General features: G+C 52.8%; 1 protein-coding gene across 1 annotated transcript; it reads right to left on the bottom strand.

The window, feature by feature from the left end:
- Window positions 1-14,869: 14,869 nt before the first annotated feature.
- Window positions 14,870-16,695, bottom strand: LOC101756221 (protein trichome birefringence-like 5). The gene is given in 6 exon segments (XM_022826119.1): window positions 14,870-15,266; window positions 15,350-15,508; window positions 15,608-15,801; window positions 15,901-16,093; window positions 16,188-16,524; window positions 16,557-16,695. Coding segments are annotated over 6 exon segments (1,359 nt in total). The 3' UTR covers window positions 14,870-14,929.
- Window positions 16,696-17,473: the final 778 nt, after the last annotated feature.

Here is a 17,473-nt window from a genome sequence, read left to right on the forward strand (position 1 = left end):
TTCTGCTATGGCCACACAGATTATTTCACACCAAACCTTGCAAACCTATGCTAGAAATTCTTAAACAAATATCCAAAATTCACCAAAAATAATAGAACACATCTCAAACCTAGTCATGCCTTGTTTGCACAAATCTCACATCTATAACTCCCAAATTAATTCCCATCCCGTTTGCCAAAATAGGCCGCCTACGTCCTTGTCGTGGTAGTGTCGAATATGCTGCTCGTGTCGTGCATGATGGATGAGGGCCACCACACACTGTTCTTCCAGGCTATCAATGTCGACTTGCTGACTCTTTTCTACTTCCCATTCCTCACAGTATTGAATCCACGGGGCACCAAAGGCTACATCTATTGGCAATATAGACTTTGAGCCGTACACAACGAAGAATGGGGTGTAGCTGGTGGCCTGACTCTTTTGGGTACGGAGGCCACAAATGACGTGGGGTAACTCGTGGAGCCATTTGGTGGCGTACTTGGATGCATCGTCAAAGATGCGAGACTTGAGGGATTGGAGGACCATCCCATTCACACGTTCGACCTGGCCATTGCATCGTGGGTGAGCTACTAAAGAGTAGTATACATCGATGAGGTTATCCTAGCAAGAATCCCAGAACTCGGATCCTGTGAATTGTTTGCCCACGTCGGCGATGATCCTATTGGGGACCCTGAAGCGGTGTGTGAGATCTTAGACGAATTGAGCAGCTTTCGCTGACTCTATACTGGTGACAGCCTTGACTTCAATCCACTTTGTGAATTTATCAACTACCACGAAGTGTATCCGCCCGAAGTGGTTTTGAAAGAGCCGACCATATCCAGGTCCCAGCATGCAAAGGGTCAGCTTGGTAGGATGGTGCACAGGGCCTGCGCTGGGAGGTGCTGCTGCTTGGAGAAAAATTAGCACCCTTTACACCTCTGGACAAGCTCTTTTGCTTCGGCAATAGTAGTTGGCCACTAGAGGCCAGAGCAGAATGCTTTCCCGACCAGATTGCTCGAGGCAGCATGGTTCCCACACAAACCTGAGTAGATTTCATGGAGGAGTTCAAGGTCTTCGTTGCAGAGGATACACGTCAACAGGATACTGGTAGATGCGGCCTTTCTATACAACTCCTTACCGATCACAATGTAGTTGGTGCTACGTCATGCGAGTATTTTATGCTCGGCTTTGTCCTCTGGGGACATGTTGTCGGTGACAAATGCGATAAAAGGTGTGCACCAGTCTTCCGTCGCCTCAATCATCAGGACATCAGTGGGCGCTAGGTCGGCTTGAGCCTAGGCATTGCCGTCAGCTTGGTCCGGGTTTGATATCTTGATAGAGGGTTGTCTCAAGTCCTAGACGAACACGTCGACCGGGACTAGGGCACGTTTCGAGCTGAGCTTGGATAAGACGTCGACAGTGATGTTGTGTTCCCTAGGGACATGATGAAACTCGAGGCCATCGAAGTGAGCATCGAGTTTGCGGACCTCGGCGTAGGAGGCTTCCATGGTTTCCTTGGTGTACTCCCAGGATTTGTTGGCCTGCTCAATGACAACCTTAGAGGCATCAAATGTGAGGATGCGCTTAATGCCGAGCGAGGTGGCGATGCGGAGCCCATGTATGAGGGCCTCATACTCACTGCCGTTGTTGGTAGCCTTGTAGTGGATCTGGAGGACGTACTTAAGTTGCTCACCTTTTGAGGATATAAAGAGGACCCCTGCGCCAGCTCCTTCGAGGTTGAGGGTGGCTCTCCAGTGCTCCGACCTCTCCAGGAAGGGAAACAATTGGATCTCCGTCCATTCAGCGATGAAGTCGGCCAAGATCTGGGACTTGATCACATGATGTGGGCAGAAGTCGATGTCGAATTCACAAGTTCCATGAACCATTTGACAACTCGACCTTGGACAACCCTGTTGTGCAGGATTTTGCCAATTGAGTAAGAGGAGACCACTCGGATCATGTGCGCTTGGAAGTAATGACGCAGCTTATGGGAGGTGATCAAGATTGCATAGAGCAATTTTTGGACCTGCGTGTAGTGGACCTTGGAGTCGCTCAGGACCTCACTGATGTAATACACTATAACGACCCCGATTAATCCTTCAAGTTACCCTTAATCCGAGTCCCCCAAATCCCTCTGTCTCAGCCCTCCCCTGAGCTTAAGCGCTCCGCCTCCGGTCAGGGTCCCAACCCCTGAGACCCCGACCCACCCCATCGGTTCCTTCTGAGTTTCCCCAAGGCAGTGTCCCTTCGATCTTAAGCAGAGGAGAAACCGAGAATGATCGGTGGATGGACGGGTGGACCCGCAAATCTTTTTCCCAGATCTCCCGAGGCAGCCGGACTCGAGCGGCCTGCATCGCTTCAGAGCTCTCCCGCCGCGTGGCTCAGCTTCTCCGACGCCCGCCGCTTCGCCCAGTCATTGGCCGCGACCGAATCGTTTCCCGCGCCCTTCTCCCCAATCGCCGTGGAAGCCCCTCTGCACCCCTTTCTGCAGCACCTCGTCTCGCTCGCGCCCTCGCCAACCGCGTCTTGGTGCTCCGACGTCGCTATGGCAGAGCTTTGCCGCCTGCTGCGCCCAAACTGCCTCGCAGCTCGTGCCATCATCATCTCACCAGATCTCCTACTGCAAGGCCCGATGCCTTCCGGTTTTTCCGCCGCCTCTCCGCAGTCGCACTGCCTCGAACTCGCTACGCGACGATTCCTCCATCGCCAACCCTGACTCCGGTCGCGACTGTTCTTTTCCGCTTTGCCAGAACTATGCCCGGCAAACCGCTGCTTCACGCTCGCCCGCGCAGCCGCAGCCCGCCTGTCTTGTCACCTGTGCAACCTCACTTGCAGCGCCGTTCCCCCTGTCACACCCATCAGATCCGCCGCACGACGACGCCCACCTCCGCCAAATCTCAACCACCGGCAAAACCGCACCTGCGCTGCCTTGTCTCCAGTGCCCAATAGCTGAGGACGCTATCTTCGAAGTCCTGTTCCGCCGCCCAGTCGCCGCCATGGCAGCGCACTCCCTCTTTTCTTCCGGTCTTCGCGCTACTCCAACTCCCTCTCTCTTCCGCGCAGCTATAAAAGGGAATGCCAGAGCCTAGTGGAGTTCCCTTCGCCATTGTTGCCTTGCCGCCTTGTTCCTCTGTTTTGTGCTTGAGCGCCGCCACCTAAGTTCTTGAGAAACTCTCATTCCCGCTCAACACCCGCACCTCCCCAATCCACCCAGCCGCCTGCTCCTCCGCGCTGTGCTAGAGCTTCCTTGTTTCTCACAAGAAGCTCCGCCGCCACCGGAGCACCGCCGGACATCGCCTCCACCCAAGCCTTGGTGCTTAAGTGCTTAAGCCCTTCCGCGCAAGTCTACTCCTTCCCGACCCCAAAGCTTCACCTATAAACTGAAGGTAAGCTACCGACCCCTCACCGGTTCGCCCGACCTTATCTGTTCGTCCGACCCCTTTTCCGTCTCGCCTGACCCTAGCTGTTCGCCCGACCCCTCTTTCTGTCTCGCCCGACCCTGTCTGTTAGCCGACCCCTATCTGCCTCGCCCGAGGACTCGGATGTATCTTTTTCCTTGGCCCGAGGGTATCTGTGTAAGATTTCGGGGACTTCTCTGTAATAGATCTGAGGACCCCAAACACAGTTATCCCCTAAGGTTTAAGAGTCAGATCATAAGTTTCTTCCAATCCGACCCTTGGTCTTGCTCTCTATCCACTGAAGCTTGAACCCCATACTCTTTTCGAAGCTTTGCTACAAGTTTTTGGGCTAAGACTTGCAAGTGTTGCTGTTGAAATAACCGTCTAAACACTAACTCCTGCATTGCATGCGTGTAGAGTTTCGTCTTGCTGACGGCGTCTACGAACTACACCCGGTGCCAGAAGATGGAGCCGTAGCTGAGCTACCAGTTCCAGAAGCCAAAGTCGCCCCAGCTGAAGAACAGCTTCCCTCCCCTCCACTTGAAGGCAAGCCCCGGAGCATGAACCCCCAAGTTTCCCAAACTTGCGCATGCCTTCTTTCTCATGTTTGTGCATTTACGTATAGGAGTTGTTTGCAACCTTAGATGCATGGCATAGTTCCTTTAATTTTGAACACTAGTTGTTGGGCCGAGTAGTTGCTATGCTTAAATAGGAAACGGTAAAAGTCGAGTGATTTCCGGTCACTCGCGAGTTATAGGAGTTGGTTGTTCTCCTTCTGTTACAACTGTAAGGACGATGGACGGGGCAGGGTTTTGGTTAACTCTTTTGGAGGACGGTTGATCGCCCCGTCTGTCTATGGAACTTGTTAAGGCCCGACGGTGGTGGTGTTCGTGATCAAGTGTTTGAAAGTACTAATCTCATACCTATTATGGGATGGGGAAGCCTAGTACCTGATTGAACTAGGGCGTGGCTTATACCCCTGCTGTCCCTGGAGAGAGGTTCCCATGGTGCATCATGTGGGTGCAAGTGCGGTCACAATACGGTAGAGGCTGGGACTGTGGAGCATTGCATGCCAAGGGAAGTTTGGACCTGACACGTGCCTGGGAATTGATGGGGACGGCCGACACAGGAAGCGACCCTTGTGGTGCGTGGATGTCGTGAGGTTAGGTTCACCATGCATGGTTAAGAAACCTGAATCGATTCATCTGCCTCTCATAGTTTGAGACTGCTTGATCGCTATGCTACACTGAGTAATGAAAGAGTCTGATGATGACATGGTCTTGATGATGAGTTTATATACATAAAGCTGGATCCATGTTTGCTTAGAATAAGATGCCAAAGTAGACTGGTTAATGAACGTAGAATTTGAGCTAAAACTTGAAAGCAAGGATCTAACGTAGTCGCTTTTGGCAAACAAACCCTCAGCTAAAGAGTCTTACATGTCTAGACGTGGTGGAGTAGTTTTACCACCGGTCGGTTAAGTCTTGTTGAGCTTAGCAGCTCAGCCTTGTTTGTGGCTTTCTTTTCAGGTGAAGTCGCAGCTCCTGAGTTCGCTTTTGTTGGTACTTGGCCGCCCTAGCTCCCTCCGGGTTGGACGGTTGAGTGGGATCCCTCCTCGGATGGCGAGGAAAGGGATCACTGATGTCCTGATCGGCCTCATCAGGGACATCCGACCCCGGCGCTAGCTTCCGTTATTTTACCCTTTCCGCTGCTTGAACCCTGTAAAAACTCTGATTTTCGTTTGGATGTTGAACTAAATGATCAAATTTGGTTAACTCAATGGATCTGTTGTATTCTCTGGAACCACTCACCTTCGTGTGAGTTCGCTAAACTCGGTCCTGTTGAGTGGTTTAATCGGATGAAATCCGACGGCACTTCGAGTTAACTTGACTAAGGCATGAGCGTCGCGTGTCAGGAGACTTAACTATGCTTTAATCAAGGTAATCCGAGGTGGATCCGCCACATACACCGGCCTTTCCATCATGTGGGCGTGGCCGGGTTCTTCACGTTCCACAACTAGCACCGTGCTCATACCGTGTGTTATCGCGGAGATGTATAGCTGTAGCGTTTCTTGGTTGGTCGGGGCCATCAGGATGGGAGGGGTGGATCGGGATGTTTTGATTCCTTGAGGGCCTTGCAGGCCTCGTCATCCCACCGGAACTTGTCTGCCTTCTTGAGCAGCTTGAAAAAGGGAAGTCCCTTTTTGCTGAGCTTGCTGATGAAATGGCTAAGGGCCGCCATCATGCCTGTGAGCTTCATGATGTCCTTTTTGCCGACCGGCTGCGCCATGTTCTTGATGGTGTCAACTTTGACAGGGTTGGCTTTGATGCCACGTTGGCTGACCATGAAGCCCAGGAGCTTTCCGGATGGGATGCCGAACACGCATTTGCCCGGGTTGAGTTTCCATAGATAGGCCCAGAGGCTGTTGAAGGTTTAGGCGAGGTCAGCGATGAAGTTTTCTTTATCTTTGGTCTTGAAGACTACATCATCGATGTAGGCCTCTACGTTTTTGCCGAGTTGTTTATTGAGGCAACCCTAAATTGCCTTCTGGTAGGTGGCGCCGATATTTTTTAACCCAAAGGTCATGGTGTTGTAGCAATAGATGCCATAGGGCGCTATGAACGCGGTCCTATCTTGGTCGGTGGGTTTGAGGGCGATCTGGTGATAGCCCAAGTAGCAATCAAGGAAGCAAAATAGGGTGCAACCGGCCATGGAGTCCACGACTTGGCCGATGTGGGGAAGAGGGAAGGAGTCTTTAGCGTAGTGTCTGTTGAGATCGGTGTAGTCCATACACATTCTCCATTCACCGGCTTTTTCTTTACAAGGGCTGGATTTGCTAACCAGTCAGGGTGCTTACATTCACGGATAAATCTAGCAGCTAAGAGCTTATTTAGTTCTACCCTAATAGCCTCCTTGCGATCTTGAGCGAAACGGTGAAGCTTCTGCTTGACCGACCTTGTTGTCTTGCTCAGCTCCAATGAGTGCTTAGCCAGCTTCTACGGGACATCAGGCATATCAGATGGTTTCCACGCGAATATGTCCGAGTTGTCCCAGAGGAAACTGGTGAGCGTGTCTTCCTATTTGGGGGTGAGGCTGGCCCTGATAAGGGCTGTCTTGGAGGGTTCTTCCAGGCCGAGGCTGATCTTCTTGACTTGCGGCTCGGGCTGCAGCACCATGGGCGTCAGGTCTGCCTCTGGAATCATTAGCTGGTTCTGGTCCACCTTCTTCGACTTGGCGAGCATCATGGTGGCATTGACCGAGTACTCCAGGGTCTCAGTGAGCTGCACGGTTTCCGTGTCGCACTGGTAGGATGTTTTGACGTCACCGTAAACGAAGAGGACGCCGTTTGGAGCTGGCATCTTGAGGATGAGGTAGGTATGGTTGGGAATCATCATGAACCTCGCTAGTGTTGGCATGCCAAAGATGGCATGGTAGGAGGTCCTGAAGTTGGCAACCTCGAAGGTGAGGTGCTCAGTACGGTAGTTGTTAGGGGTGCCGAACGTGACTGGCAGGATGACTCTCCCGATAGGATAGGATCATTTGCTGGGTACTATGTCGTAGAACGGGTCTTCACAGGGAAGAAGCTGCTCGAAGTTGAATTCCACGCGCTTTAGGGTCTCGGTGAAGATGATGTTGAGGCTGCTGCCGCCATCGATCAGCACCTTGGAGAGGAGGACTCTATCTATGGTGGGGCACACCACCAGCGGGTAAGACTCGAGGTCCAGGAGGTGCACCTAGTGATCTTCCCTAGAGAAGGTTATGGGCATCTCCGACCAGTGCAGGTACTGAACTAGTGTGACAGAGATGAAATGCACCTTCCGCCTTTGCAACTTGTGCTTGCGGTTGGTGTAGAAATCTTTAGGACCTCCGATGATGATGTTCAACTCCCGCTCGGTGCGCTAGAACTTGTCGTTATCATTGCCAATATCCTGGTTGGCATTGGGGTTGCGCTAGTCCTGGTGCTCTTCTTTGCGTTGGTCATCGCGGTCGTCGCGGCGGCGGTTGTCACGGCGGTTGTCTTCCTTGCGGTAGTCGTTCTAGCAAGGCCACTTGTATTCCACCAGGACGCCGAGCTCTTTCTTAAGAACCGTGCAGTCCCGAAGATTGTGGCGTGCGTCCTTGTGGAAGGGGCACGGGGCATTCAACAAATTGTCGAACTCCTCCTGGAGGAAGGTTGTCTGCCTCACAGGGCCAGCTTCGGCGGCGAAAACCTTAGGCGCCCTCTTCCGAGGTCGGGAGGGCTCTGACCAGGGCTGGTGTTGGTGGTCTTGATAGGTCGATGGTTCGTAGTCGTTGTCATGGTGGTTCTTGCTGTCCTGGAATTGGACGTTCTCGACCTCACATATGTCGGCGTGAAGGTTGACGATCTGCATCATGTGTCCGACCATCTTGGGAGCAGCCTGGAACATGGTATGGAACATCAAGCGGTTCTTGAGGCCAGTGTAGAAATATCATATGATGTCGCGATCCTCAATGCCAACCAGCCTGTTGTAGTTGTCGAAGAAGCGGTTGACGTACTCGCGGAGAGTTTCGTTCTTCTGCTCGCGGGCTTGGCTGAGGTTTTATGTGTTTCCGGGACGGGTGTAACTAGCATGATAGTTCTGGGTGAAGGCTCTGGCGAGCTGACCCCAAGTGTCGATGCAGCCTCGTGGGAGGTTCTCAAGGCATAGGAGAGGTCTGCTTCCCATCACCATCAAGAAGTAGGCGGCCATCATGTCGTAGGTGACGTTTGCAGCCTTGACCACGGTGCAGTACATCTTCAGCCAGATCATTGGGTCGAAGCGACAATCGTACTTCTTGTTGATGGCTGGCTTGAAGGTGAGTGGCCATTGGACAGCCCTGAGGCGGGGGGTGAATGCGGCAAACCCGTCGATGTCCATGTCGTTGTCTGCCATGAGGCGGTATTCTACCAGCGGGGCCCTGGGGCGTGCGCTGTTGTCATGCTGGGGTGGATTGTGGGCGTCGCCAGGGGTGCCATAGAGACGGTCGTAATCGTTGTGGCGGCGTAGCTCCTCCTCCCGGCAATTGCGGGCCTCCTGCTCCACGTTGCGGTTTGGCTGGTTGCCGACCCCCGGAGCACCAAAGTCACGATCGCAGTAGGCGCACCGTCGAAGCTCTGCCTCATCCTGCTCTCGATGATGGTTGTTCAACTCACCACGGAGGTCGCGATTAGGTTGCCGACAAGGCCGACCGCGGCGTTCGCCGTCTCCTTGTCCGTCACGGTGGCGGTTGTCGTGGTGGTGGTTATCTGGTCGGCGGTTGGCGGCGGCAGGATAGTAGTCATTGCTCTGGGACTGGTCCACCTCCTCCTCTTGAATGGGTTCCAGCCGACCTCCCCTTCGGCGGCAGTGATCGGCTTGGCTACGATCGGATCTACTCTGAGTAGATCGACTTTGGGAGTGCCGAGTAGATGTAGATCTAGAGTGCAATGATTGGCTCCTTGAGCATGCTAGGGCCTGGGTCCTTTCTTTAATCTGGGCATTGGTGACACGGAGTCACGCCTGGATCCACTACAGTTGCTCTGAATCCGGAAGGTTTTTCAGATCACCAAAATAGCCCCTACGTGGGCCTGGGGTGTGGTGAAGACATCATGACTGGCCTGTTCGAGGTCGGCCTGCAAATTGTGGGCACTTAAGGGACACCTGTGTTGACCTCCAACACCCCCTTGGTTGTCGTTGTAGCCGTCGTTAGGTGCCGGCGAGACAGGCAGTGCATTGGCCGCTGCGGGGGCTGTTGTTGGACTGGCTCGGCTTGGTCCTGTTAGCGGCACCTACCACGGTCTCGATACCTCTTGTTGCACCCTTCCTCTTGAGAGGAACTTTCGCCATCACGAGGAGGTTCATCGGCAGAGACAGTGAAGACTTCCCAATCTAGTGACATAGAGCTTCCATCATCGCCCTTTCCTGGGTTTGGGGTTAGCGCAAAGCGAGGGACCTGGAACTTGCTGCAGTCCGGAAACTAGGTGGGTTTAGGTGGGTCATCGGATTGGATCTGGAAAGCTTGCTCGAGTTTTTCAAAAGACATGACAGCCGAGTTCTTGATGCCAAAAGGGGCGCGAGGAAAGCCCTACGCTGACCTTCCGGGGCATAGTGTCACCTCGGAGAGGTTTATGCACTCAGCAATGGTGTTGCTAATGCGATCTAGCCCCACGATTATATTGGAGGGTGTGGGTGGGCAGGTTATCGCGATGATGTGTGGGATCCTCTCCAAGAGAGAGAGAGAGAGAGAGAGAGAGAGAGAGAGAGAGAGATTGCCAACCTGTTGGGCAAGCGGCGTGATGATCTTCGGGTGAAAACCTTGCTCCGTTGAAGCAGATTCGGTGGATGCCGAGCTAGCGGTGGACGCCGAGTTGGCAAAGGAGGTGATGGAGTCGAAGTCTACCAGCATGCTCCCAAAGCGGAGCTAAATCGGATTGGTGAGGAAGTCCTTCATGCTCTCGGGAAAGATGATGCCGGGATGGGATGCTATCGAGCTCGCTGGGGAGCATCTGATGATCACCCCTACCTGGCGCGCCAACTATCAAATTTAATGACCGACAGTCCACCAGGGGGTTACCTAGGTGGTAGATTGGTAGGCGGGGGAGATCGCAAGACCAAGAAGTCGAATGGTAACACAGAGACGCAAGGTTTAGACAGGTTCGGGTCCTCGGAGAGTAATACCCTACGTCCTGTGTTCTGGTGGATTGTATTGCTGATCGCAGGTGTGAAGAGTTAATGTGGCCTCGGGGGGCACCCCTAGCTGCCTTATATAGGCTGACGACCTAGGGTTACAAGTCGAATAGGATCTAATCCTAGTCGGTTGTTACATGAAAAGCAATCTAAATCGGTTTACAACAAGTATCCCGTGATATCTGTGCAGAATCCGTTTGCCCAGCCTCCTGGCTTGTCCTTCACACGTTTTCATGCCTTGGCCCGCACGGTATGGTCGAGCGGGCCCACTATCAGAGCCGACCAGTATCCTGATCGGTAGGGACCCTTGTCTCTCAATTATGCATTGAAATATAATTTTCATGAGCACATGTGCATTTGGTTAAACTAACTATCTAACTTACTTTGAGAATATCTCACCCCAATGCCCCCTTCCAAATCTATAAAACAAAACCTATTCAAATTTGAAATGTAATTTCAAATTTGAAAAACAAACTCATAGACAAATAAATGAAAAACCCATAAGAACCTAAGCAGGTCGATGCCCTTTTCGGCCCGTCATCACAACCAGCCCAGCCTGCCTCGCCCCTCCTCCCTCGCATGCACACACGCAAGGCCCAGCAGTTGGCCCAGCCCGCAACCCCGTCATCCCCTATCTCAGGTTCCTCCCCCCTTCCCTTCCCCTCACTCGCACACGACATCACGCCGGCCGTGCACCGCACTCGGCCCTCTGGCCACCTCCCCTGCTCGCTATGAAGCGCACCGCAGTTGCCCATGCCTCCACCACCCTCTGCACAGGCCAGAGCCTCCCCTCCACCCCAGAACTCAGCCATCCCAATCCACTTGCCCGTGCACCAAAGCACGCCGCCAGTGGCATGCCCACCCTAATCTCCCTCACCCCCGCCGGATCCCCCCTCCCCCCGGCGAGCACCGCGTACCCGCCTGCACCAGACGCATTAAATGATCCCCTCATCCTCTGCCCAGATCCTCTTCCCGTCCTCATCCACTTCGACGCTGGTGCCATGCGTCGCCATCCACCACCGCACCGGTGCCACCTATCCCCAACCGGATAAGCTCGGCCGAGCCTCCCCGAGCCCCACCGGCAGCCCCGGCCGCCTATAAAAGCCTCCCCACACACCTCCTTGCCTTCTCGCCCCTCCCTTCTCCACCTCACTAGCCCTCGCTAGAAAGTAGGACCCCACTGCGCCTCCTCCACCTGTCATCATGCTCTATCCCCTAGAGCCGGGCCGGGTCAAAGTCGAGGAGCTCCACGTGGCGATAGCCACTCCTCCCCGCGTTGCAGCGCCGCTCCCCTCCGACGCTCCACGCTCACCCTCCGCCGCCGCGCACCGCCGCTTCTCCCTCACGGCCGTTGTGCTGCCCGCGTAGACACCTCACAAGCTCCAGGTACAACCCTTATGCTGTCCGCACGCTTACTCGCTCTCTCCGGCCATCTCCCTGCCCTGCTATCATGCTGCCGGAATTCCGACGAGCCGCTGGTGTCGCTCCAGTCCACCAACGGCCACCCCACGTTCACCATCGCACCCACCAAACCATTCTAAGCCTTCTCATAACCTTAGCGCTACCCCAAATCCCCTCTAGCGCACAACCCCCTCGCGACCGCGCCGCCGCGGCTGCTCCGGCAAGCCTTAGCTCCGCCGTCGGCCACCACCCGACACCCATACCACCTCCCATAGGACCGTTGTGCCCTAAACTACCCCCTCCAGCGAGCTCCTCTGCCCGCACAGTGCTCTGGCGTTATGACCCGGGCGACGTCGCTGCTCCCTCTGCTACCCCCAGCACCACGTCCACAAACACCGCGCACACACGCCTCCCCTGGTCCACCACGTGGTCCGCAAGCGCACCACACGGCCAACCACACGGACTACCACGCAGGCCCACATGCCACGTCACGCCATGGCCCGCCTGTCAACCTTTCTCCACTCTCTCCCCCTTATTCTGCTACAGCCACATGGATTATTTCACACCAAACCTTGCAAACCTATGCTAGAAATTTCCAAAAAAATTACCTAAAATTCACCAAAAATATTAGAACCCTTCTCAAAATTAGTCATACCTTGTTTGCACAAATCTCACATCTATAACCCCCAAATTAATTCCCATCCTTTTTCTAAAATAGAAAAAGTCTGTATTTTATGTGGACAAAATAGGGAATCATTCCAAAGAGCTTTAGGAAAATCCTAGGAAATTACTCAAGCCTTTTAAACCCCAATTCTACTTCTTTAACCCATGTTTGGTGTATTGCTTTGACTGTTTGCTTGATTTCTTACGTATAACTACGATAATGTAGAAAACGACGATGCTGGAAATGCATTCGACGACCCATATTACGAGGAAGAAGCTTTGAATGACCCGGACTTCAAGGAAGGCAAGTCCCACAAATCATCATCATCTTTTGATCCCAAGCTTTATTAATAAAATAAACCAAGATAATAGCTTGTTTACCTTATAAGCTTTGCATATTTTCCTTTATTTCTTTGCTTAGTTCGTCCTAATAATTTTGAGCCCTCCTTGATATCATGAACCCCACATACACTAGGTCATATCATGACTCACAAATCTTAAGGAAGAGTGAGAGTACTTTTAGAAATGGCATAAAAGCAACTAAAGTGAGTCTAGCAACCAGCTAAGGTTGGACTCGTGAGTAAGAGGGTAGCCTCGACAAAGAATCCTATCCTAAAAGCTTACTCTGGTCACATGAGGACCGGCTCATGGGAAAGTCTTTCTAGTGGACAGTACAGCCGCACATGCTAAAAAGGTACAGCCTTTGGGAGTGCCTAAACATGTGAGGCCTTGATTCACACCCTACCAACTGATCCTAATAAACCGTCCCAAGGGGCCACGGTGGGCAACAGATAGACTGGAGCAGGACCTTTGCAGAGTCTCAGGTCTGGTCGGCACGGGTCACGAGTTGAGGTCCGTAGGACCCATTGACATTTTATGTCAAGTTATGATGCATCTTTTTCTGGGATAGAGTCCACGAGTGGACATAGTGTGACCCCTATTTAGACCCCAGCCATATCTGTGGACGGAGTTAGCGAATATTATTTAGGAATAGACACTAGTGGGTATGGGTCTCGTAGGTCAGTACTGCCTCCGTACAAGGTATGGGCTGATCGAATGTGCGAGTAAAGTGTACACCTCTGCGCGGAGTTATAAAATTATTCAAATAGTTGAGGATCATGGTCAAGAGCTCACATAGTTAAAGCTCCCATTGATTAGTCATAACCTACTCTACGAAAAGAGTGAGATACAGGCTCATCCTGAGATGTGTCTAGAAATGAGGCAAAAGCCGGCTCAAGTAATCCCTAATGGATCCTGATGCTCTTAAACTTGGAGACTGGTAGGGAGGTAGATTCCCCTCCACGACTAACAATTTATAAATATCTGCATTCCATTCTCTTCAATTTACAACCATACACACTGTGCATATAACTAGCTTTCAGGCAAACTAGCAGCTATTCCTTAAAATCCTGCATGAAATAATACAACAACTATGGGATTTGCTGAGTACCCATTGTATGGTGCTCACTCTTACTTCCCCTTCCTTCCTTTCTTCAGAGGAAGAAGTTGCTAGTGAGGAAGACAAGGATCTTGAGGATCTACCTTAGGAGCCAAGCTGCCTGTAGGCTTGGGACTGCTACGTAGGACTCCGCGGTTTAAATAAGGTTGAGGCTACGGCCCCTCTTGTATCATTAGTAGTATGCTTTCTCCTTTTTCAACCTTATGTAAATTATAAATAAAAGTTGTACGTAGTATGGATGTGATACTTCTTGTGTGAAGTGCCCGTATCATCTACTGATCCAAAGAATGATACGAATGACATTCGGAGTCCCTTTTTAGGGGCAGCCCCCACAGATGTGCTGTGTAGGTGAGATGGTAAGGAAGATACGCGCAAGGCAAGAGGTCATGGGTTTGAATCCTACGCACTGCGCACGTGCATATTCCTCGTGAAAAATCGCGTGGCTTGTGACGTGCGCGTGTAGGGAGCTTCCTAAGAATTTCTAATATTTAGCGCAAAACCCTATAGTCTTGATTGATATTACCAATCGGGACTAAAGATGTGACTTTTGTCCCCAGTGGATACTCGAGACTAAAAGTGGAGACCTTTAATTCCAAATTATTAGTCTGGGAAAATCGAGACCTTATCCATAAGGTCTCGTTTTTCTACCGGTGTTTGCTGTCAAGTGAAGTAAATAACATTCCTCGCCATTCTAGTCATCAATAGAAGATCCAGTCAAACTGTTGAACTATTGCGTGTCAATCACTTAAACCTGTTCGGACTGTGGATGCTGCTGCTGCCCGCTCTCTGCCGAGCAGCAGCAAGCAGCGCTCCGAACAAAGTCGCATCTTGAAAACGAAACAGGACAAATAACTAGGCCAATTAGTTTTTCCTTAACATCGTATACTTAGGGGGTGTTTGGATATGAGGTGCTAAACTTTAACAGTGTCACATCGGATGTTCGGATGCTAATTAGGAGGACTAGATATGAGCTAATTATAATACTAATTGCAGAATCCTGTGCTAATTCGCGAGATGAATCTATTAAGCCTAATTAATCCATCATTAGCAAATGGTTACTGTAGCACCACATTGTCAAATCATGGACTAATTAGGCTTAATAGATTCGTCTCGCGAATTATACTCCATCCGTGCAATTAGTTTTATAATTAGCCTATGTTTAATACTCCTAATTAGTATCCAAACATCTGATGTGACAGGTGTTAAACTTTAACAGGGTGTTCCCAAACACCCCCAAGGATGGAGAGAGTAGCTAGCAGATAGCAGCAGCAACGAATTATCGAGGTGTTAAGAATTATCGAGGTGTTAATAGTCTTGCTAAGTTGCTAGTTCAATAAATACTAAAAAAAGAAATTTGCTTGCTCTCATCTCTTTTCCCATGCGACAGGGTTAGGTTCCAAGACAAGAGAGGCGTAGATGAGCTCGTTCCACGCGTCCGGCACGCCAGGGAGGCACCAGTGGCTGCAATCCTGCTTCCTCTTGGACACCTTCTTGTCCCCTGCCTTGCCGTGCACCGACGGGTGCCCATCCCTGCGGAAGTTGGTCAGCTTCGTCACGTTCAGCAGCCGCACCGGGAAACGCATCCGGCCGATGGCCTCCTCCACGATCCTCATCTTGAGAGGGTAGCTGTCGATGATGGCGCCTTTGAACGTTGGCTCCGTCTCGCCGTTGCACGATCCGCCGGAATCCCAATCGCCTCCCCTGAACACACACAAAAAAAAAAACATGTGAAATTCTTCTCGGGCCATCAGCTTCAATTTCAACAGGATAGGTCGTGTCCTCACCTGAAATGTGCAGTGGAGTATCCTCGGTAGAACACGACGCTTCTCGCCGGGTCCATGTTCTTGTCGATCCAGCGAGCCCATGTCTTGAGGGCTCGTCTGTAAGCCTCGGCCGAGTCGAAGTGGGGGTACAGCGTGTCACCTTCCTTGTGGTAGTTCTTTCTGCAAACATTGGTTCAAGAATCAAGAGTGAGCAGAGGATCTGGTTCGTCTTCAAGCTGCAGGAGAAACGGCACAGCCAATCAATCAATGAGGCCGTACCCCCTCGCCGTCTTGCCGTGCGTCCACCAGTGTCCGGTGTTGAAGACGAGCACGTCGGCCTTCTTCCACCGGTTGGCCGTCTTGTCGACGCGGTCGATCTGGAGGATCGGGTTGGAGTTCCTCTGCCGGTTGAAGCGCACCCCTTCGCGGACCAGGAAATGCGACCGCACGAACTCCACGGTGCAGTCGTAATCCTACAGTTGTTCATTCATGCACTGGACGAGCTCATCATCATCTTCCATTTGACGTCAATTTTGCAGTACCCGTGAACTTGGATTGGATGAATGGATTACCGCGAACTTGAAGACGAAGTAGCCCCGGCCCTTGCTGATCCTGTACCCGTGCGTCTCGAACATCCGGGTCTTGTCCGGCAGGGCCTCGCGCAGGATGCAGAGCAAGGACTCGAACTGGTTCCGGTTCATGGAGTCGCCGACGAGCATCAGCCGCTTGCCGCGCAGCCTGGCCAGGAAGTCCGTCGCGTTGAACCTACGGACCTAGCGCGCGAATCAAGAAACGTTTTGGGCACCGTGTACTCACGGGGTGCTGCGATGAATGCGATGTTGTTGGGTGTGGCGGGTACCTGGGGAGGCTGCAGTGGCGCGGCGCCCAGCGCCACCGTGTGTACCCGTCGTCGCCGCGTCACCGCGCAGAGTACGCTCGTCACGTAGGGCACGTCCCCGGCGCGTACAGCGGCGCGCTCTCGTCCCGCACCCACTCCCCGTCGAACACGTCGCACCGCCCGGTTTCGGCTCCACCCGCCTGTCGTCGTTCGCCGGGGTCTCGGGCGGTGGTGGAGAGGGAGACGGCGGCGGCGGTGGAAAAGGTGTAGTCTGCATCGGTGGCGGCGGTGGAGAAGCTGGAATCTGCATCGGTAGCGGCGGCGACGGGACGCGAGGCGGCGGAGCCATCGGAGCTGTCTGTATCAGTGGCGACGGGAGCCAGCTGAGACGGTGTTGGGAGAGCGCCCGCGGCGAGGTGGAGGAGGAGCGGAGGAGGGGGAGCGCGAGCGGGAGGATGAACGGGACGGAGACGAAGGCGGCGAGGAGCGGGGCGGCCAGGCGCCACGGGAGCCGCGGCACGGGCGGCATGGCCGGCAGAAGCTAGCGACCGGAGCGGTGTAACGGTGGCGGTGCGAGGGTTCCCCGGGCGGCCGGCGACGAACGGTCGAGGAGGCATTGAGGCGAACGGGTTGGATCCGGCGGGCGAGAGGGGTGGCGCGAGATGCGCGCGCGGCGGTTTGACTCTGGGCTGATGCCACTGTCCGGGTGTGGTGATGTGAGAGTTCGTGGGCCGTTCTTGTCTGCGTGTGTGGGCTGTGGCGTGGCCGACGACGGAATGAATTCTTTTTGGGCCATCCGTGTTTGACTCGGACTAAAAAAAAGTCGTTGAATGGCTCGGGGTAGTGTTTGGTTCATCGTATGAACCCGTACATGTATGAACTGATACGGGATCTGAGCACGATCAATTATTTGGTTCGTTGAATCGCACCGCTTCGTCCAGGATGAGATGGTTCAGATTCTTAGAATATACCGAGAAGATGTCGTATCGAGCTGGGTGCCAAAATCGACCGAACGACTCGGTACTGGATGGAATCATCCCCACCTATATCAACCCATCCAACTGAACCATCCCATACAAGATCATCTTCCATGCGAGCAACCAAACACTACCGTGTCGGCACGTAACGGGTGTGTTGCCACTGCTTCGTTCACTTGTTCTTCGCGTGGCTCCTCGTGAACGCCAGTCCTGTAATATTCTACAGAGTGCGAATCCAAATTTATGCACTCTAGTACATGATACTAAATAGAGTAGTACAGTACATCGGTACAGTACAGTAGTATAGGCCTGGTTTGGTTCCATTTGCTT

This window comes from Setaria italica, chromosome IV, assembly GCF_000263155.2.
Source record: "Setaria italica strain Yugu1 chromosome IV, Setaria_italica_v2.0, whole genome shotgun sequence".
NCBI classification, from domain to species: domain Eukaryota; kingdom Viridiplantae; phylum Streptophyta; class Magnoliopsida; order Poales; family Poaceae; genus Setaria; species Setaria italica.